Source organism: Cyclopterus lumpus, chromosome 3, assembly GCF_009769545.1.
Source record: "Cyclopterus lumpus isolate fCycLum1 chromosome 3, fCycLum1.pri, whole genome shotgun sequence".
Lineage (NCBI taxonomy): Eukaryota > Metazoa > Chordata > Actinopteri > Perciformes > Cyclopteridae > Cyclopterus > Cyclopterus lumpus.
In genome coordinates this window covers 22,272,507-22,298,903 of record NC_046968.1, presented here as the reverse complement: position 1 = coordinate 22,298,903, position 26,397 = coordinate 22,272,507, and the positions used below count along the sequence as shown (strand labels likewise).

General features: G+C 45.0%; 1 protein-coding gene across 3 annotated transcripts in view; it reads left to right on the top strand.

The window, feature by feature from the left end:
* fto (FTO alpha-ketoglutarate dependent dioxygenase) overlaps positions 1–21,218 on the top strand; it is a 111,386-nt gene extending 90,168 nt beyond the window's left edge. For all 3 annotated transcript variants that reach the window (XM_034529275.1, XM_034529276.1, XM_034529274.1), the window contains 2 exons: positions 19,896–20,036; positions 20,671–21,218. In XM_034529275.1, coding sequence (XP_034385166.1) covers positions 19,896–20,036; positions 20,671–20,677 — 148 coding nt within the window. In that variant the 3' untranslated portion in view covers positions 20,678–21,218. The remainder of the gene's footprint in view (positions 1–19,895; positions 20,037–20,670) is intronic.
* The last annotated feature ends 5,179 nt before the right edge of the window (positions 21,219–26,397 follow it).

Below are 26,397 nucleotides of genomic sequence, written 5' to 3'. Positions count from 1 at the left end.
GTGTGAACTAAAACTGGGGCACCTTCAGAGTGGGATGTTCTGCCTTAAAGAGAGGAGACTCGTGTTCTGTGTGAGCATGTTGCACAAACTTCTTTCTGTCCTGTTAGATCCATCCGTGATGAAATGCATTCATGAGATTGAACTGGACCTGACTCCTGTCCTCATGTCCCTGCATTAGTGTGTTTTCTTTTGTGTCTCTCGATGGGTGCACATGGAGAGAGGACAAGGATCTTGAGGAGGTTGGGGCTGTCCTCTATTATTCATCAGTGGTAATGAGTGAAAGGAGCTAGCAGCATCTGTGGACTTATTGATCCTATCCTCTGGTTTCGTGCCTCACCTCCGGTGGGGGAGGAGAAAGGGAGGTGGGCTGAACCCAGACGCACACCTCTTCTGCGGAGCCTAGGGAGCGTGCCCAGCCCCCTGTTTTTCTGCCCTGGCTGCCCGGCCACCTGGCACTGAGACATTAGTGCCTCCATTGTTTTGGATTCGAGGGACCTGTCTTGCCATGGTTTAGGCATCTGTGATTACACAAACGGCGTCCTCTATTGCTATTGTTAAATGGAAAAAAAAATCAATTACGGTGATTTCTTTGTAAAGTATCACACAGTGCGTTAAAGCTCATGGCTTTTCAAATACCTGTCTTGTTATAGTAGGGGAAAATAAGGTAAATTCACATTTACCTTATGTTCCCCATGAATGGTGTTAATTTTGGAAACTGTCAGACAAATAAAATGTCGAATTTTATGAAGGATGTGTAAAGACCATGAGGCAATGACTCTCAGCTGGCCTGTCGACCATACCTGAACCTTGCCGAGGCCTCCCTCTTGCTCACCATGCCTTGTATTTCCCCAACTCCACCCATTTTACTGCCTTAGTGCACAAATGCAAGCGGTCTTAATTAGGCAAGCCCCCTTTTAATACCACAGAGAGAGGAGAAGCAACCATTATGAATTATCCTTAATTACAGCCATTTCCTAAACTAATAAAGCTGCTAAATCTTTACTGCAAAGGTTAGTTTACCCGGCATGCATTAAAAAAAGCTGCACGTGTGTACGTCCATGCCTTTTTCTGTTTTTCTGTGTGTGTCTGTGTGTTGTGTGTGTGTGTGTGTGTGTGTGTGTGAGCATGCACATGAAGGTGTGCGAGCTCATGCATTCAAGCGTACATGCTGGTGATTGGTGTGGGTAAAGTGTGTGTGTGTGTGTGTGGGCGCAAGAGAGCTGGCTGGTTGGCTGGCTGGCAGCACCCATAGTCCCATTAATTTCACGTGGGCTTCCTATCACCAGCCACAGATGCCTATAGACACGTAAATGAGTCTCCAGCGAGCGGTGGGCCGCCTCAGCCAGCCAGCTCGGGCCTAATGGGCTGGAAAGCCAGCGTATGTGACGGCAGGAGATGAGGGCCTTATTTACACTGGCAGACATTAGTGGATGGACGCTGATTCACTGATTAACACGTCAGCCACCCTCTCACACACACACTCTCCCCCCCATGCCTCCAGCAGTTCTCTTCATCCCTTAACCTCTCTCCCTTCAAACCTCTATGCTCATAGCTACACAACAAAAATCCATATACAAACATATCCTCTTCCTCTAGTTTTCTTCCCTTTCTTTTATTTCTTCTCTGAACATCCCACACCATTCACATGCCCATACTATAGACACATACCCGCTAAAGGACACACACACACACACACACGCATACACGATACCCAGTGTTGGAAATGCATGGTGGCAGGTTGCTGAGAAGGGGGAAGCCATCTGTGAATGATAGCTCCTGTGGAAAGATAATGTTTCTCATGCAGCGCCGAGTGAGGCGCTGATGGAAGAAGATGACTTTTTGAATGGTTAAGTGGGTAAACGTTAGATCACGGCCATAGCGCTCCCGTTCGCCTCACCCACCATCAATCCCTCCCTCTCTTTTTCTCTCTCCCTCGCTCTGCCTTTCTCTCTCTTTCCGTCTACTAGATTGTTTATTGAAAAGGCACAAGGAGGCTGCCGATAAGAGAGGCAAGGCTAATGCCATGATTTGTGTCAGTCACGCTGTACAATTTGTTACAATCGCGACACTTATCACAATATAATATGTTTATTCTGGTCAATTAAGTGGCACAGGAAGGCTCCTGCATTTGAAGTGTCACATGCAGGATGGGATAGGGTGAGGCCGATCAAAGGAAATGGAACTAATCTAATTTCACAGCATCATCTCGTGCTGCTGCCGCCTTCGTAGCCATCGCCTTCACCAGTCAGCCCCTAAATGGATGCATTTCAGGAGAAAAGAAGGCACACCAGTATCCAGGTTTTAGAGGTACAGCAATGGTCAGGTACTGCTTTGTTTGACTGGCACATGTGTATGCATAAAAACGGACACAGACAACTGTTGAAAATGTATTCATAGTGCAACCCTTTGCTCAGACAAAGACAAGCTCAGGTGTTCATAGGCACTATTGTGGTACAGCATACAGAAGATCCCAAAAGTGTCAGAGGATACATGAAGGCAGGCCAGGCAGTGAAGGCAGACTGTGTAGCGGACCAGTGCTTCTATCGATCTGAGAGGGTTCATTAGGTAAGTGCTGACATCACAGATTGATGTCTCTTTAAACCAGTGCCTGCCGAGGAGCTGACAAGGAAAATCAGCACTATTGACTCCCTTAGCCGTGTGTGTGTGTGTGTGTGTACGTGTGTGTGTACTTTTGCAACATATCGGTGTGCGTGTGTGAACACACATGCTTACATATTTGAGGACATCAATGTGCACATACGGGCCAATAAGAATGAACATGTGTGTACAAGCGTTTGGCAAATGGATGTCTCTTTTTTATGTGTGTGTGTGTGTGTGTGTGTGTGTGCGTGCGTGTGCTTGTGCGTTTCCCTAGACGCCACACTAAATAGCCTTGTCTTTGATGGGCTCCTTGGGTGTAGGTGTTGACTAATTTTGCTAGTTATACACTCAGCCATGCGGCTAAGCAGCCTGTCAGCCCGTTACACCGCCATTCATCCATCTCCCACGACGGAAGGGGGCAAGAGATGGAGTGGAAAATGGGGATGAAGAGATGATACAGGGTAGAGCCATCAGAGATCGACTGGATTGCGTCTTTCTACATCGGCACATTCAGGAATAGTTTTTTGTAATTATTTTGCACAAGACTAATTTGCAATCCAGAGAGACCCTTGCCCTGGAGCTGCTTACATTTCATATGAGGCGTCAAAGGACTTTAGGATTCCTTCATTCGTCCTGTGAAAAAGACACTGAAAGTTGTCTCTGTATATGACCCCAGTCCCCTCACCCAGCACTTGTCAATTGATTTGAGATGTCGTTTGTATCTGATGTGTTTCTCTAATTAAGATCAGGGTAGAATCATTGGCATTGAGCGGCTCCACATGCCCATCGATTGGACGGGAAGTGAGTGAGTGTTTGTGAGGAGAGTGTGGACTGCAGTGGCAGGAATCAAACCGGTGGGTCGAGCCACAGCCACAGTGGCGCCTGACCAAGTAAGATGGTCCGTAAAACTTCCAGTCAGACTTCTTTTAAATTTCGGTCATCTCAGGTGCAATATGGCACACAGTCTTTTGAGTAAATGGTTTCTTATCATATCGTGGAGCAGGTGGTTTGCTAAAGAATGGCCGAGACTGCTGCATTTAGCCACAGCAGCGCCTGTGACCTTCTGATAGCTTTACTTCTGGCAGCACCAGGCAGTCCTATTTTAATGTTGCAGTTGTAATAACTGATTTCTGTAGCTGCTGATCTGCATCTATTGTAATCCATAACAAAGAATTCAATACTTTGTAATACAATCTAACGGAGGGCATTGACAACTTGAGATCAACTGTAAGCTCTTGATGGTAATACAATAAACATTACCTCCACTAAACACCATGGCACCCCATCCTGCTGCTTTAAATGAGCAATTGATCAGCTCTTCTGGAACATGAACAGGGTGTCTTCATGTCCAGTTGAAATGTCTTTAAACAATCAATAGTCGAGAAGAAACCGAGGCAAATTGACTTATCTTAACTTTAATGTATCAATACTCACGGTGGTGAATTCTCACAAATCAGGAAAAGTGAGGGGGGGGGGGGACAGTTTAGAAAGTTTGCTCGTACTTTATTTTAGCCTGAGCTGAGCATAATGCAAAGTGAGTGTTTGGATTGTGGAATGTGCAGAACCGAAGGCATGAATCCCTTCCAGGCCACCACCACCAGAGGCACATCCCCATTGGCTGCCTCTAGGAGATTAAAGAGAATAATTGCCAGCTGATTGGCTGTTTAATTTTTCATGGACCTTTGATGCACAGGGTGTTTGTATTACCTTTATCAGCAGGCATAATAATGGGATAGAGTTTGACACACTTAAGTAAAACAGGCTTATTCACCAAATAGAGGAGCTGCTACTCTTCGTCTCAGCAAAAACAAACAGACGGCAGTGGAGCGTCACCGTCGCTTTTCAGGGCGTCAAACATTATTATATGCAACTAATTAATTACAATTAAAGAAAAGGTCAATGTATCTGTACGGAGGTGCCACGGACTAATATTCCAGAAAAATACAAACTCATATTAATGCACACAGAATATTGTAATTTAAGGACAATAAGACTCACTTAAATACATGTCCTTTTGTTTTGAGTATGGTAGACAGTTGTTGAATATACTGTACAGAAAGAGTTGAGAATGTTTTTTTAATTTTTTTTTATTGGATTTTAATTAATGGTGTTTTCACTATTGTTGTTCTTCAATATTATGCAAAAGAACTGATCAACATATATAAGAATCACCTTCCAGTTCATGCAGCGTAGTCTAACACAACACTACTACTGAGCACGGCTTTAAATGGTACCATTGCCTAGAGTGAACAAACAAACTGCTCCGGCAGTTGTCTCAACAAAGCACTGAGCATTTTGAGTGGGATACATGTAGTGTTTATGGCATGGCGGTTGTATTCCATTGCACAGAGTTTATTGTTCAGGCATTGAGGCATTGTCCATGAAAATGTAGTAGATTTTTATCTCTGCCCATAATGTTTAATTTCAGATTCTTGAAATCTTCTGATCTCAACTCTGGCATAAACTGTGTTTACCACCTCTTTGAAAGCAGCGTGAGAGTACATGAGGGCTAGTTGTGCCAGCTCCCTCCAGATCAGCTGCAGTTGACGGTCCCATGTTCATACCTTCGCCTAATCTCTTTCTGTAGTTGACCTACCTCCTCATTCCCAATCTATGTGTTTGTGTTGTGTGTGTGTGTGTGTGTGTTGTCTGATGGTTGCCGCGCATGTCTCCTCTGCGGTTCCGCTTCGGAGGTCCAGGAATGGAGAGCTTCTCATGGTTGTCACTTTGAGGTGGGAGAGCAATCATTTCCTTGGACAACAGTCCCATCCTCATCCCTGCTTCCCGCCCGCTCGGATTAGTTCCTCTCGCTGAGGAGATTTGCATCCAAAATATTTTCCCCTTATTTATTTTGTCTCCATTTTTCCTTTTTTTTTTTTACATCGTCTACCATCTTTGTCTCTTCTTCTCTGCCCTTCTCTGTTTCCTCTGCCTTGTTCCCCCCCCCCCCCCCCCCGGACGCTGTGTAAAGCATTTTATTACAGTTGTCAGAAAGAGTAGCAATTCTATTGTGGGGTGATTACGACAGGGTGTTTTACCCACAGATCACCAGAGCAATTAAAATCTGTAAATAAGGCTACCCATGATGCCTCAGTCCAAACAATGGGGTCTCCTAGGAAGTGTTTGTTTGAAGGAGAACTGTGGAAGAGAGAGTTTCACTCTCTTTGACTCTCTCTCTCTTTCTCTCTCTCTCTCTCATTAATTAGGAGACACTCCTTCAACCCGACACAGCTGTGTCGATGGGCAGCTTTGCACAATCGTAGTGACACATATTTCAGACACAAGATGAAGTTGTTTACTTTTGTGTAAGACCTCGCATTACGCCGCTGCACTTTGTTTTGCAGCACGGCAAAGATAATGCAGGACGCTTCTGTAATTGTGCTAGTTACAGCTGTTAGGAGAGCAGAGAGAGAGAGAGAGAGGCAGAGCCAGACTAGTAGACACACTTACACTTGCACATATGTGACTAACACACATACACATTACATGTGACACTTGGAGTTTGAATGTGAAGGAATAGATTAATAGACAATGATATATTAATACTGGATTATTTTTTTTACGAGGGCTACGATTGCGGCTATTCTTTTAGCCTGGTTTTCTTCTAGTCACTTGGCAGTATCTCACATCTGTACCCTGGCATGACCGGAGGACAATGCTGCCAGATAACCAAGACAATGCTGCCAGAGAATGTCATCTTCTTTGAAGGAACAGCTTAATTAGTTAAAGTAGCTACTTTAACTCTGGTGGCCATTAACTCCCTTGGTTCACAGCAGTTCACAAAGTGATGCGAGCGCCCCAAACGCCTTCACTACTTTTCTGTGTTTCTTTTTCTTTGTAGAGACAAAAGGCCTCTTTGTAGTTTTCGTGGGAAGACATGTGGAACATGTCATGTATTTGGCGTCAGGATGTGCGCGTATCGCTTCCGCAACCACCCCCACCCGGCTTCATAAATTACTCACGAGTGGAGTTCGGGCAGGTTGGAGCAAAGGAACCAGACAGATAGAAGGAGGGACCGTGGGAGTGTTGCAGCTCGATACACGGCACCGCCATGATGCCAGGCTCCGTGGGCCTCACTAGAGGCTATATGCCTTACCAAGATCCTGTTTACAGTCAGCCAAAGAAGCTGCCAGCCACCCATTTCCATAACGCTGCCTGCGGTCCTCTGCGGAAACTAATTTCTCTCTGCCGGAGATGCACCACGATGTTGCCTGCTCTGTACCCATCTCACTTTGCATTCTGTGTCTTGTATTTCTCTCTTTTGTCTCCATCTGTTTTCCTCCCATCTCATCCTTCCATCACACTTTATTTGCTGCGCCTCCTATTGTTCCCCCCCCCCCACCCGCTGTATCCCTCTACGCTTGTTTTTCTTGGCTATCTTCCCGCCCTTACAATCAAATGATGTAACAAGGTTGTTGGCATGATAACGAGGTATCCCATGGTAGTGCTTACAAGGTGCACTCGTGTAGCATATAGGTCAACGTAAAAGTTGCATATAGGTTGATTTGTGTGTTGTATTTCAATGAGTGTGAGTTTGTACTCCGCCTGTCCATTGGCTTAGTGGGAGTTCTTGTCTTTTTTACGAGGACGTGTGTGTGTGTATGTTGTCCTGCACATTTGTGTATACATCTTTATTCAAAAGATGTATACTTTGCATGAATCTTTTTTCTGTACCTTTGATGTGCAAATATTTATTTGATTGTTGTCGTAAGTGCACCTCATCCGTTTCACTATTTGCGTGGTGTCATCTTCTATCCACGGGCATGCCAGTGTGCCATGTCCACTCTGCTGTGTATTTGTGGTTGTGTTGTTACACTCGGCACATCTCTGCTTGAGCCTGCCATCTTCAGCCTTTTCCCCTTGTTCTGTTCTGTCATATGTTGTTTTTTTCAGCTTGAGCCACTTGTGTAGTCGCCATGTTCATGTGCCTGTACATCAGTGAGCATCTGCTCTTTCAACAAGGTCCCCATGGCCTCAAATGTCAGAGCAAGCAGCTGCCAGACAAGTGCATTGTGCAGCAGGCTTGTGTGTCGCCTCCTCCCATCCCTCTCCACTTCTTGTTCTGTGATGTTAACTGTGATTGAAAGTAAGTAGGCAGCAGCAAGTGAGGGAGAGATGAGGGGAAGGGTCGCTGCTTTTTACAGACTTGGACTCCTGTATTTTGGAGGAGTACTGTTGTTACTGATGCTCAGGACCCGACTGTTCTCCAGGGCTTTCGGGTCAGGTGGGGGGAGATTTTCCGTTGTGCATTAGGTAAGGCTTCTTCTGTCCTCTTGTGTGAAAGACCACTACAATGGGAAGCCATTTGAAGCTTGTCCATATTGTAGTCCATGAACTATAGGGTATCAGGGGATACGATGTGTGTGCACATGTATCCATATGTCACACCCGTGTGTGCGTGTGCGTGTGTGTGTGTGTGTGTGTGTGTGAGAGCGTGCAAGCGAGTAGTCACAGGATGGGAGCACTGAAGCAGAAGAGATGGAGGGCGAAGAGACAGGCAGGTACCCCCCAGGACGTGCCTGGGGGGCAGTGGGCCAGGGGTAGCCCCTCCAGCTTTCCCCCCAGCACACTCTGCTCTGCTCTCAGACACTTCTATTGATTTGTTCAGCAGATATGACCACAGGTTAGCTGCTCTGCTAAGTACTGCTCTTTTCACCTCCCTTTGCCTGCAAACAAAGGCTGGACACAGGCTGCATTTGATGTCAGGTGATGTTGTTTCCTTTGCATTACATTTTTTAGCCGCACTACCTATAGACCCCCCTCCCTGGTACAGAGGATGTAAGGTGTATATTATTTTCATGTAACCATCAGGGGGCACTGTTCGACTCACTCCTGCCCCATAAACAACCCAACCGAAACAAGGCATAGTTCTCCGTTGTCTATTCCTGAGGCTGTAGGAAGCCGTGAGATCACTGCTTTGGCAGGTCTCCACGCTGTGAGAAAAGGCACTTTACAGTCGGTGTCAATCAATCTGCCGCCTTCGTCACAAGGTCCCAGAAAGTAGGAATTCTGTGTTAAATCAAGCCTAAAGTGGATTAGTCCACACAGCCGCTTGAATCGGGCCTGTATTTTGCTATATGTGATCAACATGTGTAGCGTAGTGTAAAGTTTGAACCTGACAGATGTAGAAGGAAGCCAAAGCAACTCTTGATCAGCTTGAGACAGTTCATCTCGTTGCCAAGCTCTTATGTGATCGGGAGTGAGTCAGAAGCACCTCTGTGCTGGCTGACAGGTGGATGAGCGGAGTCTTCAAAAGGCCTCATTGGTGACACATTAACATGAGCCGAGCTTCCAGGAGGACCTGAATTCTGAGCTGTCACAGGTGGCAGATGAGATAAAGCTACTATGCTGCTCTGCTTGTTTCGTAACATAACCCAACTCATGTTGAGAAGAAAATTGGCACCTGCTTGACACCTATTAAAAGATTTGAGGGAGGGTTGTTGTAACACGCCTTGTATTATTAATTAAAACAACCTCCTCTGAGTCATCATGAGCTTCTCATGTGCCCGACAACCGAACAGGTGTGAAGGTAAAACAATAAACGGTGAAAAAGAGAACACTGCAAGGGTGCGGGTGGAATACAACTTCCCACGCTTTCGTTGCAAGCAAATATGTCCTTACAAGATCTGCAACATACTTTATCATTGTTAATTAGAAAACTTCAGTGTGGGAGAGCTTAATAGCAACTCGTCAGATTATTGTTTTGTTTTTCTTTCTTCTTGCACATAGTCAGTCGCATGTCATTTGTCATGGCCGACATGTTAGTGTGCGTGTTAAACTGGTGTTTACATGGATGAGAAAATACCTATTACCAGCAACGTCAGCCATGAGAAACAAAATGCTTCCTGCACAATGTGACACACGCATCTTAAAAGATGTCAATAACTTTGAATGGTCATATTTCAGACAAAAGTAATATTAGAAAATGCAGTACCTCTTACGGTATGTGCACCTCAATTGTATAGCAATGTAAGTTGGTAGCCATCTCATGTTTATATATTTGTTTGATAAAATGAAAGAAGAATAGCAGTCAGGTTAAAACTAAACAACGGAGAAATGAATGATGCATGCTGGATATTAGCAACTGTTGTGAAATGGCATGCAACCGTATATTACCTTCGCTTAAGAAGTGCTTAATTTTTTCAACCTGGTGTATAAAGAATAATTCATTGGTTTATTGTCTGTGGTAAAAAGAAAAAAAGTTTGTTATAATTGAATATGGAGGATGACTTGCACACAAAGAACGACTGGTACATTTCAACCCCTTGCCGGGCTCCAAGGCATTCATGGCGTTAGCTATTTTGCTAGCTACCAACACCACTTACCTGCAATATGAACAGGGAGGACAGGGACTAATTGCATGGACAAATGTTCCCAATTGTGGGGTGTGCAGTTGTCTGGGCCTGGTCCAAACCCTGTTTATCTCAACCTCTGTTGGCAGTCATACACACACCACACGCTATGCTCTGATTTAACCAGAGGCAAAGTCCCCGCCAACCCCCACTCTCACTCATCAAAGATTCATAAAGGCAAGGTTCTCAATGATTTTCTGTCTCTTCCCGTATTCACAGCTTGTTGTCCTCATCCTCCCCGTCTCCTGCCAGTCAGACAGCGGAAGTCAGGCAGAATTACGGCTGAAGTGGCCGCTGGCTTCCAGAGAGAGAGAGAGAGTGGGGGGGGGGGGGGAGTGAGAGAGAGAAAGAGAGAGAAAATGTGTTGCTGTGGGGCGACACAGGGGTAGGGCACGGGCAAGAGGGCACAAATGGACAGTGACATGTTGATGTTGTACCAAAACTGTTCGGAGCCCCCATGCAGGGAAAGGAGTCGGGCCCCGCCCGCTCTTCTCTTCCCCTCATGCACTCCTTCCGCCGTTCTTTGTCTTCCGCCCCAACCCTTGAGACCTGTGCGTCGTGACAGCTTCCACACTGGATCTAAAACTAGCTCATTCAGAGCCCCAGTCACCAGGCCCAGGGCACACCATCTGTAGCCCTCGGAGTCCTTCCGTGTGTGCGTGTGTGTGTGTGTGACTACGTTAAGTGTGTGTTTACCTCCTTATTTATGTGTGTGTCCGTTTGTGTGTGTGTGTGTGTGTGTGTGTGTGTGTGTGTGTGTGTGTGTGTGTGTGTGTGTGTGTGTGTGTGTGTGTGTGTGTGTGTGTGTGTGTGTGTGTGTGTGTGTGTGTGTGTGTGTGTGTGTGTGTGTGTGTGTGTGTGTGTGTGTGTGTGTGTGTGTGTGTGTGTGTGTGTGTGTGTGTGTGTGTGTGTGTGTGTGTGTGTGTGTGTGTGTGTGTGTGTGTGTGTGTGTGTGTGTGTGTGTGTGTGTGTGTGTGTGTGTGTGTGTGTGTGTGTGTGTGAGTGTGAACCCAAACCACCGTGCCTCAGCCTGTTAGTCTTGCTACTTACCAGGCTTAGCCAGATGAGGGCCACTCAGCCCGGATCTAATTCCTTCGACTCTGGCAGCACTTCACTCCTGGCCCTTTTTGCTTCTCAAGTGTGCATCTGTGACCTTGGCTGACATCGGAGGGGGTTAAACTGTGGACTTGGTGATTTGGCCACAGCGATTGAGTTGTAAGCTAGTTTTTGGATCAGCGCTTCCACATAGCCATCTGGGCTTCTAGGGGGCTCAGAAAGAGGTTATCCCTCTCTTACTCCCCACAGCTGACCCTGGATCAGCAGTAACGACGGAGACTTTAGTACGAAGCATCCTCGCTGGGTTAGGTAGTGCAGAGCAGGGCCGTTTGTGCAGTGAAAAATCATTGAGAGGAAACCAATGAAGAGTTGATCCCTGTTACAACTTCATCTGTAATCCCTCGGTTATATTGTGCCAAACTCTGCTTGTGGCTGATGTCTTCTTGTTGTCTTTTGCACAAGCTTTGTGTCACCTTTTCTTTGGCGGTGTTTTGACTCCCATCAGTATAGGAACAACGCCTGTGTGACTATATACAAAGGGTTGTGTTCTACGCAACACAGCCCTTGGTTATGCCAGTAGTCGGTTATTTAATAAAGGCCTGATATCGTCACTACAAACACAACATCATTAGGTACCAGTTAGACCACAAACAGCTTCTCTTTTAAGATCCAGAACAACTTTCGATGACTGATTTGTACACACACCTACTCAAACAGACTCGACTTCACAGGCAGGTACATATGTACTCATACACACGCACACACACACCATTGTACTGCGTTCCTCGGCTCGCTGTGTGCACTCTTTGCATCCTGTTTGGTGCAACGCCTCAGGGCCTAGCCTGGCTGCTCTTCCAAACAAATTGCTGGCTGTTCACAGCGTTTTAAATGCAGAGGCCCTTAAATTACACTATTTACTTAATAGGGTGAAACAAAACTCGTGTTCACGCAGCAGGAGCACCAGGTGATGCAGAAGTTCAAACACCTGGCGGAAAAGCACTCCACCCGCGTGGACGCATAGCATACACATGTGTACGCATGAATGCACACACACACACTCACATTGCTGTGTTACAAACACAATAGCCCTCTCTCAGGCTTTGATGACAAGCTGCAGTTTTTCTTTTGTTTTACTGAAGAAGAAAAAATGCGTGACTCATAAGTTACTCGATAACTCAGAATGAGTTCTTTCTGTACTGTAAATGTTCAACAACTAGTATTAGTTGTTGAATGTGAGCATATTTTATATGTGCCACTCTTTTTGTTTGTCCATTCAAAGCTTAAGTAAAACAAAAGTAAATAACATTTGTAAAAATCCTTTATTATAATCCTCTCAATTTACTAATTAGATTTTACTTGATATGCAAAAGTTTGTTCGGTAGTGGCACTAGAAGAAAACTGATTTGACTGGTGTCCTGTCAAAAGAGTATGTACATCTCTATCAGTGCAAGTTATTACAAGCATTAAATAATCCGATCATAGTGATGTTTTTTATCTTTTGTCTAGCATACACAAAGAAAATGACACAATTAACGTGATCAAATGTTCAGTTTTTTTTTTTTGACCTATTTGTTTTTACAAGAACGTCTCGTCTCTGTTCATAGTCATATAAAGCCTACGCCCGGACCTGTCAAATTTATTGGGTTGAAGATTTATGCCCGTTTTTAGTAGGGTGTGTCGACTATCACTGTTTTGCATTGCCTATTATGTCAACAATGAGGTGACTTTTTGAAAGCAGTTTGAACAACATGTCATATTTATTGAAAGAATACCACTGACAAAGAGATGACTGTTTGCTATCACGCTTTCTCTAAAGGGAACAGCACATTCAGTGTCTATCTCCTTTTGGATGCGGTTACTTTTCTGGAACCCAATATTTGTTGTGCAACAGTTTTAAACTTCTATCTCACAGTTTCGCTTGACAAAAAGCCTTCAGAACTTAACACCACATCGCCTGGAGCTACAGAAGGATGACTTGTAACCAGGGAATTGAAGTTACAAAAGACTATAATTAGCTGGACCCGCTTGACCCCGCCATTGTCACCTGAAGACAGGTGGGAATTATGCCCACGTTGAATCGACCTAATCATGTGACTGGGGTCATGTGTCGTCCAATGGCTCCGCTGTATAGATGTCGAGGCAAGCCTCATCTATCACCAGCTTTATCGCGCCATTCAGATGATGCCCACAAGGCACTGACGCTTGGTCAGGACGGAGGGGGCATGCGATGGAGGGGATGGGATGAGGGTTAAAAAAAATGATTGTTTTACAAGAACACTCTAAAAACACGTTTTCACAGCATCGTGTGCCATTGCCCTGGAAAACTAAGAGTTAGTGCTCCCAACGCCACAGTAACCCTCTTCCTGATTCTCTAACAGCAGATTTACAGCCTTGGAAAGCCGAGCCGTGAAAAAAGTGCAATCACTCGCAGGCTCGTAACCTCTTTACCCTCGCCATCAAGTCCTCTTATTGCTCCATTTTCTCTCCTGGGCTTTTGTAAATATACAGCGTCATCAGGAAAAACTTCAGTGTCTCTTCAGAACCAGCTCTAATTAGTTTTGCCTGAATATATCACAATGTTTCACTCTGGTATTTGGCCATGTGTGGCCATGTGTGGCTCATTTGCGGCGATGATGGAGAGGGTTGTTTTGTTGAGCTAGGCGGCCGTCCCTACTTAGTGTTGTCTTTGGGGTGTTACTGGCGGGGCCTAGAGTAAACGTTTGGTTTTTTCCACTTTTCCTTTAAGCCAGCTGCTTCTGTGGAGCTAGCCTGTAGCCTGGCACAGGTGGCTGGTCGGCCAAAAGCCCCAGCCACCCTCATTCCTCCCCAGTCAGCCTGGAGCATACACACACACACACACACACTCTCTCTCTCTCTCTCTCTCTCAGATGCACACACATACATATGCTCTCTGACTCTTTCTCTCTCTCAAACACACACACACACACACACACACACACACACACACACAGATCGAGAGCCTTAGGGGGTGATCTGTCTCTCCAACCCTATCGGAAGAGTAAACGGCCAGGAGGGTCCTATCTGTTTGTCCTTTTCCTGCCTCTTTTTTTTATTAGAACCTGATTGCATTTTAACAATAGTTGTCTGCTCGTAAATTTTGTGCCTGTGTTGACATTAGGCCACATTCCATCCCATTGCCCGAGGAGGAGAGGGAGCAGGCCAGGGTGTTCGGTAATTTGTTACGCTGTTAAGCACCTAATGGACGTCCACCTGGTTTTTGAGAGCAGTAGCTGTAGTTCAGGGGCTTGCCTCTTTTGCACTTCCAGACTGCAATAGTGTTTTATTGCCTCCAATTATGAAGGCTATTTAGAGGCTACCTCGCTTTGTGTGTGTTTCTCTGTTACATCTGGTTCACCCTGCTCTAGACGGGGCAGCCAGCCAGGCCACATCAAACACTCTGGGTGTGAAGGAGGCAGGGGCTGTGCAGGTACGACGCACCTTCTTCTTCTGTGGACTCCAACTTACTTTTTGTACAGTACATGCACTCGACGCAAACTCAAGGCCCTGCATTCCAAACTGGTTGGCGATGCCATTAATTAGACATATTTGTTTCATGTGGTTTAATGAGCAGCCTAGACTGCAGCTGGCAAGAGGGACTCCTCACAGGCCCACCCAAAGGTACCCATGCGCCCTGGCAGAATCATTGTTCCCAGCAGCAGCAGAGCCATTGTGGCACGTGGGCGAGAGAGTGTTAAACACACCACGCAGCACCCACCTCTTTGCAGAACCCCCCTCCCCCCCCATCTCGCTAATGCATTTTTGTGTGGTTTCCACAACCATTAATTAAAGGGAAAAGGAGTGCATCAGATGTTAGTTTTATTAGCCTAGGCTCCTTAGAGAGAATCAAAATGAAAGGAACATATGTCATGCATTTGATGACGCCCCCACCCTTCTCTCTGTTTCTCTCTCCACAATTGCCCACCTCACATACTCACAAAGTGTACAGTCAGCAGCTGTCTGCAGACACAATAGCATTTGATTGATCCTGAGGAAACGGTTAAGACGCGGCGCTGCCCACGCTTGCTGGCTGGCTGGCTGGCTGGCTGGCTGGCTGGCTGGCATTCTGCACTACTTTACATTTAACGCTGAATGTGGCAGTGATTGGGATAATGGGAGTTGGGGATGGTGGGTGGGGATCTGAGGCTCTGTTCAGGCTCTAATGAGGACAGCCCCGAGAGTTCACAGGACTCTTGGAGTCATGGGTGGTGTAGCTTTGAGATCCAAAGCTCGACACTTCACATGTCGGGCCTTGTTCCTGATGTCTCCCTGTTACATTGCCCTCTGCATGACATCACTAATATCTTGCACAACACTGTGGGAAGATAAGTATGTAGATAAATGCTATCTGCCTGTCTCTCTCTCTCTCTCTCTTTCCCATATATAACTGCATGATATACAAAGACAGATGTGCTCAATCGCTCATTTCTTACTAAACACTGCACATGGATAATATACTTTCTTTTCTCCTCTTGCAACTTGATTGCATGCCTTACCTTCAGGGGCAGGCTGATTTATGAGACACACGCCTGTTTTTTCATGACTTGTTAGATTGCATTCTCAGCTATCGGCCCCACTGAGGTTGCCAAGACCGTAAAACTTCACACCTGCACAGGTTTGCTACAGCGTCAAATGGAGCGTAAGGAAGCAGGTGACCTGAGGTATTCTGCTTCCGTTAATCAGCACGGACGTATAATACAGCTCAACATTGACATGGATGATTGATTGATGTCCTGTGCCGTTTCACATTAGCTCAGGCTTTATTACTTTGTCCGGTGAAGCTAATGTGTAGGGCACGGCACATATTTTGAAGATGTTGCAATGCATATGTTCGTAACGTTAGCAAGAGTCATGTCTAATTAATCTTTTATCTCTTTCTATCTTCTCTTTTTCTGTATTAGTAGATAACAATTTACAAAACATTCAGGTAGCATTAGCCAAATATGTTATCTACCAAGCGAAAGTTTTAGTCTTTGAGTTCAACTGTAAATATCATGTTATTTGTAAGTTTCATTTTCTCACATTATTGAAATGTGTACACATTTTATAAGAGGTAAAAATGCGATTAAACCCCAAACCAAAACCCTGCTATACGGTTGTTTAAGGCACTATTTTGATATGTCCTACAAAACCTTTTAAAGGACACATTTTAAATATTGTCGCCACAGAATGGTAATTTGAATGTCTCTCACGTAAAACATCAAGTTTAGAAATAATATCTGAGCCTCTGTATATTCCTTCCAAAAACCTTTCCATCAGTGAGGCGTGACTCCACCCTTTTCCTAAAATGAGGTCCTGAGTCCAGCAGCCCAATCTGTCTAATCCCATGTGGTTACAAATGACCCCCTGTAGCCATAATGCAATAAGCGTTGTCTCCTATCTGCGTTCTCTGGGTTCTTTTTCACTTGGCTTGACACAATTGTGCATTTATCAGTGTAATTGCAAGAGTTGGAAGCATTGATGTTGTCTATTAGGCGGATTTCCATCCTGTTAAGAGCAGAGGGCCTTTTAATGTATGGCCCTGCTTGAGTGAACTGCTACACAATTACACACCGGCCAGAGATTGAGTGGGCTGATGATGATGCTGATGATGGTGGTGATGGCAACGATGATATTAGACCACCCTGCACTCTTCTAACAAGCCTTTCAGAGAGAGACTAAGAGTGAAACAACAAAGTGAAACCGAGGTTAATCATTTTATTTACTCTCTCTCTCGCCCCCCCCCCCCTCCTCCCCCCCTCCCCCCTCCCCTCCCCTCCCCTCTCTCTCTCTCTCTCCTCTTCCTCTTCCTATCCTTTAACCAAGTGATGGAGCCCGGACCATGAAGGAAGGGAGGGGGGGGGGCGGAAATCGATGGGGAGCGCATTACAGTAAAACGTATTGATTAGGAGACCTGCGAGCAGTGTGTTGGTCGCGGAGATGGTGGAATGATGCAATGCTTAAAGGAATTTATCCTTTGACTTTTACATTAACCTTTTATTGACTGCTTTGCCTGTCCATAATTAACACTCACTTTAGCTAAAGTGGTTAGTTTGAGCGCAAAGGGGGCTCCGGACCTTATTGCAGCGAGGGCCGTGGAGCTCCCGCCCCAGCCGCAGTTCAAGTGCACTGTGCTGCGTGGAGGGAAAGGCCTCTGTGGAATAGAGGCGATAGAATCCTAGATACCTTTCACATTAGCATACCATTTGAACGGGGGCCTGCCAGGCTATAAGGTTTCAGGGCAAATTGAAATGAGTGATTGTGTTGCCAATCTCTCTTGACCGAGCGCCAGATGGGATAGTTAGGCCCATATCTGTCTGGGGTTAATCCATTGGAACAGCCTGGACTCACAAACACATTCGCTGCCTCCTGCCACCCCCACCCCCCCCATGCAAACCTCTTTGTCTTTGACCTTAACTTTAAGGTGGGCTGCTCTGCCATGGGAAAGTCTTGTTTGTACGCCACCGCGGCTTACACTGAATTTCTAGCAAGAGCCCTGGAGAGCTTAAGGCACCTCGCTTGATATTGACTTTTTGTTTGGTTCCATTTTAGCAGTCAAGGGACGGTGCTCTGTGAACAGTGGTAGATTGTGTAAAAGTGTGTGCTGAATTACCTACACTATATTATCTTTGATAGTCTTCCAGTCTTGATATCTTTTATATCTTTGGTAACCCAGGAGCTTTCTATTTTCAAACTAATGTTGCAAGATCCCTTGTCAGATAATTGCAGCAGCTCTGTTGAAGACGGCTGGTCAGGTTTTTACGGCATGTAGCCTCTCAGAATGAGTCGGGGCAGCAGGAAAGAGGCGAGTGTTTTCTCTCATAGCTCTACAGCATGAATACTTAATCAGACCAAATCAAAGGCCTGGGTTCCCAAGGCCCGTGGTGTCCTCAAGCTGATGTCAGCAGCACCACACAGTGTGACTGTGTGCTGTCTGGGTCAGTTTTTCCTTCTCTCCCTCTCTCTCTAGCACACTCTGTAGATATGTATGCCAGCCATGTCCTCCTCCTCCTTCTCTGAAGTGGCGCTTCCTTTAATTCGCACCCTAAATAAATGATGAGAACATTTAAACACACGGCTCGTCGCAAAGCCCCAAGGTCGCCTAATCGTATTATTTATGAAGTGATGTGCTACATAATGGTACTTAGTGCATGTTAACAGATGCTATTATCAGGCCCTGATCCAGAGCGCAGAAGATATATTGGAACAGTGGATGTTAATGCTGCTCCTCACCACTGTAATGCAGCAGCTCTTTAAAGGGCTAACCGCACCAAAATGCAGCACTTAGGCCGAGAGCCAGTCGAACATTAAGTGGCTCCGGTGAAAATATATAACCACAAATTGTGGCAGCCCCCGGCTGTCCCCTGACAACTTTAACATCCCCTCATCCATCCATAACCGGCCATCATATCCTTCTTTTAAGCTCTCCTTGTCCTCCCCAAACCCTTCTTTAGTCACTGGCCACAAGGTGGTGGTGGTCTTGTGTGTGTGTGTGCGTGTGTGTGTGTGTATGTGAAGGTTGTTTGAGGTTTTTTAGGGTGTGGATGGAGTAAAGGAATATGATAGGACAGACCGTGGTATCATTACTGAGTGGGGAGTAGAAATGGCCTTGTGGCTCAAGAAGGAAATGTTAGGCCACTCTCACTCACTCACACACACACACTCACACACACACACACACACACACACACACACACACACACACACACACACACACACGAATGCCATCCTCCTCCTCTCCCTCTTTCACCCCCAGGTCAGGGGTCACTCATCTGTCAAGAGGCAGAGGGAGGGCAGATTTACAATGACAGCGGAGAGCAACACCAAGTCACCGCAGTAAATATTTACACTGGTCTGACAAAAGATGTGGCTATGGTCTGTGGGGGTTCCAGGCACTGTAGAAATTACAACTAACCCCAGATTATTAATCATATGAAATTAACACAGTGATGTGAAAAGGGCTGGATTTCTCACGGCTCTGCCGTGATTGCAGCAGCAGAGAGTGATGTTCTCCTGAACGCATCCTGCTGTGTGTGAGTAGAATGAATGAGGCATTAATCACGGTACACGGTATCATGGTTTCTCATCAGCTTGATACTGTTGCTGCCATTCATGGCTTTAGAAACACTTTCCTGATGCATCAGTGTCTCCCTATCCCTCAGCTCCTATTAGCTCACTGGAAATGCCCCCCAAAAAAAGGAAGTGCAAGTTGCATAAAAATCCATAGTTATTTTATCATTAGTAATACGTAGGGTAAAGATGCATTTATCTGAAGCATTTGTAACAATGAATTCCAGTTTCCTTTTGTGCACACAGATCACACAGACACACTTACTCTCTCATATCCCGGAGGTTCTAATTGAGGCCAGTATTATTAGCGGCCATAAAACGGAGAGGAAACACACAAGCCGGCTGCCTCCTGGTCAAACACACATTACCCACTGTGTGTTTAGGCACGAGTTAACACACACGCATATCATTGACTTAACAACATGACATTTCTGGGGTCGACCCCTTTAAAGACCTGATCAGTCAATACAGAAGATCCAGATGGAAAGATTCCTGTTCATCTTTGCCAACTACAATCCCTTTGTTGGCGACTAGCACGACTTTCTTTAGAATGAATGAAGTTGCAATTACATAAGGATGAAGAAACATAACTCCTGACGATTTGAGAATAGTTTCTGTCGTATGGATTTGTCTTGGTTCAGTAGTTTGGATGTCACAAGGACAGAAGTGCCCACATGTCAAAAAAAAAGAAAGCCCTGGTAGAAAGTTTAGTGCACAACCTGAGACGTGTGCCCTATTACTGATAAGTGTCTCCCAGTTGGTTTTGATGGGAGGGAGGAGTTAATGTGTGCGCTTGTTTCCTGTGTCCTGTTGCCTCAGGTGCCACTCAACTCTGGCGCAGACGTTACCCCCTGAGGAGGCCCCAGTGGACCGGCCCTTCTGGGGTGTGGATGACCCCAACATGCCGCTGCCCTTTGATCTGGCTGACATCATCAACAGAGTGGAGTCACTGCTGTGGAGGTGGGCCCCGAGATGTTGAAGTGTGGAACATTTGAGTTGTATGTACATGTTGTATACATGCAACTTGATTACTTGCTACTCATCTGCGATTTAATGGTCATTTGTTTATTTTATTTTCACACAAATTCACACGGACAACATGGATGCTGCTGTAATTATTTACAGAGGAATGCATAATTCTTGAAGTGATGAAGAGTTAAGTTATATATATGTATAGCATTTTGCATGTTGTGCATGTGAAGCGACAAACGCCAAAAACAACTTCATCATTTCAATATCACGTTTTCAGCATTGGGAGCTGCTCAAAGCAAAGGTTTGTCCTGGCCTTGACCACTTCAACACCTGCTGTCACACATATTGTACCTACACACTCCAATATACTCTACCAATCATAAAACAGTGTGTATCCTGGCCCCTATAGACCTGCATTAAGGCATTTCGACCACTGTCATAGAGCGAGACTTTGAATGGCCAATATATAAACTTAACTGAGCTGTAAATATAATAAGCTCCATTACATCCAAATGTTAAGTTAACCTTACCGGGGGGAGCCTTATGTCCAATTATAACAGTTGATGATGAAATTAAAAGAAAATATCTTCTTTTTTTTCTGCATTTTTATCTTTTTCAACAGGATGTGAAGCATGGATAGAGGAAGTGAAAAAGAAAGATGAGGAAAACCCACCAGCTTCTCTGAATGCCACCCACATCAGCTGAGAGGACAGACACCTCTGTTGTGATCCCACCAAGATTGATTTTGTTTTGATTGGTTCATCTACACCCCCCCACCCCACCCCACTCCCCTCCACTCCACTGACCCCAGCAGCTCAGCCCCCACAGCTTGGAGTTGGCTGGAAGGAAACTCAGAAAAACATATAGAACCAGAATAGCTTCAGTAACATGCCAACAACGCAAGCTTAACGACAAGCTCCTAGTGTCACGACGATCTAACAAAGCATAAGTGGAACCTGCGTTTCAGTGTTAGCATACATACGTAACTATTGATTATTTCAGTGCATTCTGTTACTTAATCATGTAACCCACACATGCTTTTATCAATAGATTAACTCACTATATTCACAGTCCAGTACATGCATACATGCTTTCTAATTGTCACAGTGTTATTATACGGCATAGAATAGTAAAAAACGAATAATAAAAACTCACTTTGCTCACATAGTATTTCATTCTCCAGTTGTGTATATTGTAAACTCCTATTAGTGTGTTCAGAAATAGAGGGAGCCTGCAGTGACCAAAGAAAGATTATTATAAGAAAGTTATGTCATGAATGTCACCCAATGGGGGAGCATGACCAATGTGTCGTCTAGTGTTTCACGGTGCAATTGTGCGCTTGTGCGCTTGTGGAGGTGTGGCGGCGTGTACATGTGTTTGTTTGTGTGCATTTAGCCATGTGAATAAACATGTGATCAGTCGTCGGCCCGTGTATTTGTGCACGCTGACTCTCCCACATGTCTACATGGGTGTGTGCGTGTGTGCGTGTGTGCGTGCGTGTGCGTGCGTGTGCGTGTGTGTGCGTGTGTGTGCGTGTGTGTGTGTGTGTGTGTGTGTGTGTGCCTGCCTGCCTGCCTGTAGGCAGCCTGCCAGTTGTTTGTTCTTGAAGATATGCATATGGAGAAAACGAAGGCTGGCAGCGGGGCCTCTGCGCCTCTGCTCTGATGAAAGGCAACACTGATGGAATGACCCGGAACACAAACGCCGTTTCTCATAATTACAGCTGTTCAATCGCTTTTAATTACTCTTAAAGTGTGTAGAGCACCACGTTCCCCTGTAATGCTGCGGGCCATTCGAGAAAGCGAGAGACGGATCCGGCGCTTCTGACAAAATCCACTAAAAAGGGTGGAAAAGGGGGCCCGACGTCAGAGCGGAGAAGCAGCCCTACTTGTTTGATTCCTTTTCTCTATCTAGTTCATGATGAAGTAGAGACGCTGTTTACTATTAAAAATGCAGAGTGCACTCCTTTTTCTTTTTTCTTTACTTCTGAAGTTTCCAAGATGTTAATGGTTGCCAAACGCTGTTCTTCTTGCTTCTTCTTTTGCTGCGCCGCTCTCGTTTGTTGTTGTCAGAGATTTGTTTGTAGATCGGCAGTCGCGTTGACTTGTTTGAATCACTCTGTGCTCCCTGTGCCACAGCTTGTCTGTCTTAAGCAATAGGAATGGCAGTAAATAAAATAAAAAAACTGTGTTATATCCAACAACCTGCATCCTTCTGTTCTCTGTGTGCTTTTGTCCACTTATCTTTTAATTCCTGGTGGATAACAACACACTTACGACAGGTACAAAAGTTTCTTCTTACATGCATGCGCGTGTTTCAGTTTATACGTTGATTGGTTGTATTTCTCCTAATATTTTGGACCGGACCTTCAACCTAGACGAGCCATGCAAGAATGCGTCTCATTGCTCTCCCTCTGTGGTGGAGGTGAGTTACTGTCTAAGTCGCCCGTCCCCTTGAATCTCTGTCTCCCTCAACATAAAGAGCAATAGCACTTCCATGCAAAGTCGGCCAAAACAAGTAATCCCTAACATTTGAATGAAGTTGCTGTGAGTGCTCGAAGGGTCAAGTTCACTGCACCCAGTGCCAGTCACTTTTAAATACAAATGCCATCCATCCATTATCTTTTACTGCTTATCCTGTTCAGGGTTGCGGGGGTGGGGGGGGGGAACCGATCCCAGCTGACATTGGGCGAAGGCAGCGTACACCAGACTATTACGGGGCTGACATGTATTGACAGACAACTATTCACGCTCACATCCACACCTTCTGACAATTTAGAGTCATCAATTACCTAAACTGCATGTCTTTGTACCCTGTCTTTGCCCAATGTCAGCTGGGATCAACTCCAGCCCCCCCCCCCCCCCCCCCCCCCCCCCGACCCTGAACAGGATAAGGGGTTAAAGATAATGGGTGGTAATACAAATAGATTGATGTCAGTTTCCCATGGAGAAAACAACGTTTGGTTTGAAGGAACCAAACAAATGTTGACTGACTAGCATGGTGCTGCTTTCTTTTCACAAAACTGTCAAATAGTCACAAGTAGAAGAGGGTTTCCATTAATTTTGACCTCAAACTACTTACTTCAAACTACTTTCATCTAGTTTGAACCAGTTAACACTGTTGTAGGGACCAAATACGGTAATCTTCAACAATGTTGCATCATTGTTGAATTAGTTGGGTCTTGTTTTGGTAGCGTTCCTCTTCTTATATTGTTAGCCATGTAGTGTCTGGCATTCATGGTTTCCGGTAGATGAACCATAATGTTTTTCCTCTTGCACCTACAGCAGGTCAATGTATCTACATGTAGAGCAAAATGTAGTAAAAATGTTTGTTTCCGGATGATAATTGCGACAGTATGAGATTCCAGATTTATGGTATTGAGTGAAATGTCTCAACTATAGAAAGGATTGACATGATATTTGGTATCACACGTCCATATCGCCGACGGGATGAATTTCTATAACGTGGTGATCCCAGAATTTAAAATGTATGTCACAAACCGGAACCATGTCGTCAATCAAGAGCCACATGGGTGTCTCAGGGAGTAGAAACTGCTCTCCAAGAGGGTTCTTTAAAGAACACTGGCACATAGTGTTGCCATTTTACTGAGGAGACGCTGCCACGCCCACATCTAATGCCTGGAAGAAAGTATGCACACAAACCAAGTAACAGGCAGACGGGGACGTAGAGGAATGTCACATTCAGCACCACCATTAGGTCAAGGATTTCATTTGTCCAATACTTTTGGTTCATAAATAAAATATATACATACTTGAGAAAACTAATGACATTCCTTTTGTGTTGGATGCCACATTACATAGCAAACGTCAGCATGCTAACACTAAAGTAGACATGGTGAAGCAGCAGCAACGGTAACATTGTTATTGTGAGTATGTTGGCATGCTGATGTTTAAGTAGACTCATCTAGATGCAAAGCTAATGGAAGCAAAACAATTGTTGCATGAATTGTGGACTTTATTTTCATATATATTTGAGAAGTGGACATGAAAGACAAATGTTATTAAATGCATACATCTGCTCTATACTCGACAAATAATTGTGGACTTTATTTTCTTATATATTTGAGAAGTGGACATGAAAGACACAATTTATTAAATACGTACATCTGCTCTATACTCGACAAAGAAGCTTTTGCATCGGTCTTTCTCTGTTTCGGCCCGCTGCCAGCTTTCTGTTTTCTCTAAACTTCAAAGGAACCGGCTGGATTAGCAGACCAAACAGTTCCTATGGTGGAATTGATTGATGGATTGATTGAGTGATGTCACTGTCAGTGTTGAAGGGATGGCTAATGTTCTGTATGTGTCTCCAAAACCTCAACTCCACACCCTCTTCCAACAGTGGACCGCCGTCCCAGAGGTCACCCATGTTAACCACTTCCTGTAGTGGCTGAGTGACTGAGTGATGGATGAGCGTGGAGCGCTCTTCCCTCGGGGGCCGACTGGAAAAGGGCCCCACTTGAAGAGACAATTACACAGTTCTGGTGAGAGCCACAGGTATGCATTGTTCTGACCGGGGTCAGCCGCCAGCCAACCAGCCAAGCCACCCTCAATTAGGCCAACAATAGGTGCACTGAGAGATAAAATAACCAGGTGTGTGGTGGGGAAAGGTATCGGTTTGGGGTCATATCCCAGTCAAATGTTTCGGTGTGTGGCTATAAGGCATGAGTTGATTGGAGTGCACTTTTAATGAAATCAGGAAATTAATCTGAATCCACAGTTTTTATATCCAATTTATAAAGAATAATCATGAAATGCAACTTGCGTATTCTGTTATTTTGGTGAATGGTGACTATCAATGTCAACGGAAGGCAATTTTATTTCATATTTAGAATGAAGGAAATCTGACCTCAACCCTAATGTTAATTGTTATATGTTAGGATTGTTATATGTTAAGCTTGCGTAACCTGTACTTGTTTTGTTTTTTTAACCAGCCTCGTGCTTTCTTCTGACACGCAACAGTATTTGTGTTGTGTGTCTACATGTGTGAAGTTCTCTGTGAGGATTTTAGTACAAATGAATAGATATCTGTGTGTGTGTGTGTAGGTGTCGCAGGTTCCAAAGTGCTGGCTGGTGTTGGAGGCCCCAGGGCCAGAGAGGCAGTAGTAATTGTAGAAGCAGGCTGAACAGCTGAAGATAGCATCGCCGCTCTGGGGCGGCTGTCAGCAGTGGGACGGGCCACACTCATTTGTCACCAACACAGACAAACACCGCTCTGCACCGACAAAACACTGGCTTGATTGACTACATGTGACGCAACACCAGCCCTAATGTTTTGCAACTGTTAATTGCACTAAAGGTCGTAAAGAAAGGCAAACCGCAGGAGGTTCATGTCAGTGTCAATATAAGGCAGCATTTACAGGGACTACTCTGACACTTACGGTCACACAGACTTTATAAGATTCCTTATTTTTTATATATTTATACCATTTTATCATTCATTTAGATTTATTGATGACGTTATTTTTGATCAAATAATTTTGCAAGATCAAGATACGATGACTTGGTTCTAAAATCTGAAGCGTCTTTTTCCTGCAAACCAACTGTCCTCTCCTGTCAGCAGGCTGATCCCCACTGACATGCTCACTGCCCCCTGTTCACTAAGTATTAGAGTGAAAGGGAAGTGATGGTGGAGCCTGAGATGCTGATGCTGTCAGGAAGCTTGGCAGCTGAGCAGCCTTGATGAGTCGAGCGTTTGGCATGATGAGTGTGTGTGCGCGTCTTTATGTGTAGTTGAAGAGTGCAGAGGGGCTCTTGCGGGAGAGAGCCCTTGCAGATCAAACAGCTGTCTGATCAAATGTAGAGCATGTTTGTGGGTCGTCGCTGTGGCCCCCGACTCTAGTGACCAGCGGCCCCGATAGCATCAGTCCTGCAGGACCTCGATGGTTTTATCTCTCCCTCACTTATTTTCAATCTGAAGTGGCTGACCCATTTTTCCACACCTCTGGTCAAATGTGTCACTTCAGTTTCAGTCCAATCAAAAGGGGGCTTCCTTTAAAAAGTCATATTCTTAGCATTTTCACATTTTCAATTTTAATTAAATGATTTCTGGATGGATTTAAATACAGCTTTATAATTGCCGTAAACAAAAGAAAAACAGGGTGTAAGCAAGACGATTGGGAGCCTTTATAGGCGAAGCTGTCAATTTGTCGGTTGGCATTTGATCTGATAGCAGGAAATAAACTGGATTATTTTAAAACACCAAACGAGCCTTGCTCGTTCGATAATGCTCAACTTTATTTCAGTCCCCTTATTTAGCATAATGTCAGTTCTCTTTGCTTTCGTTGGTGACAAAAGCCTGTTTTAGCATCTTGGTCCCAATTTTATGATAT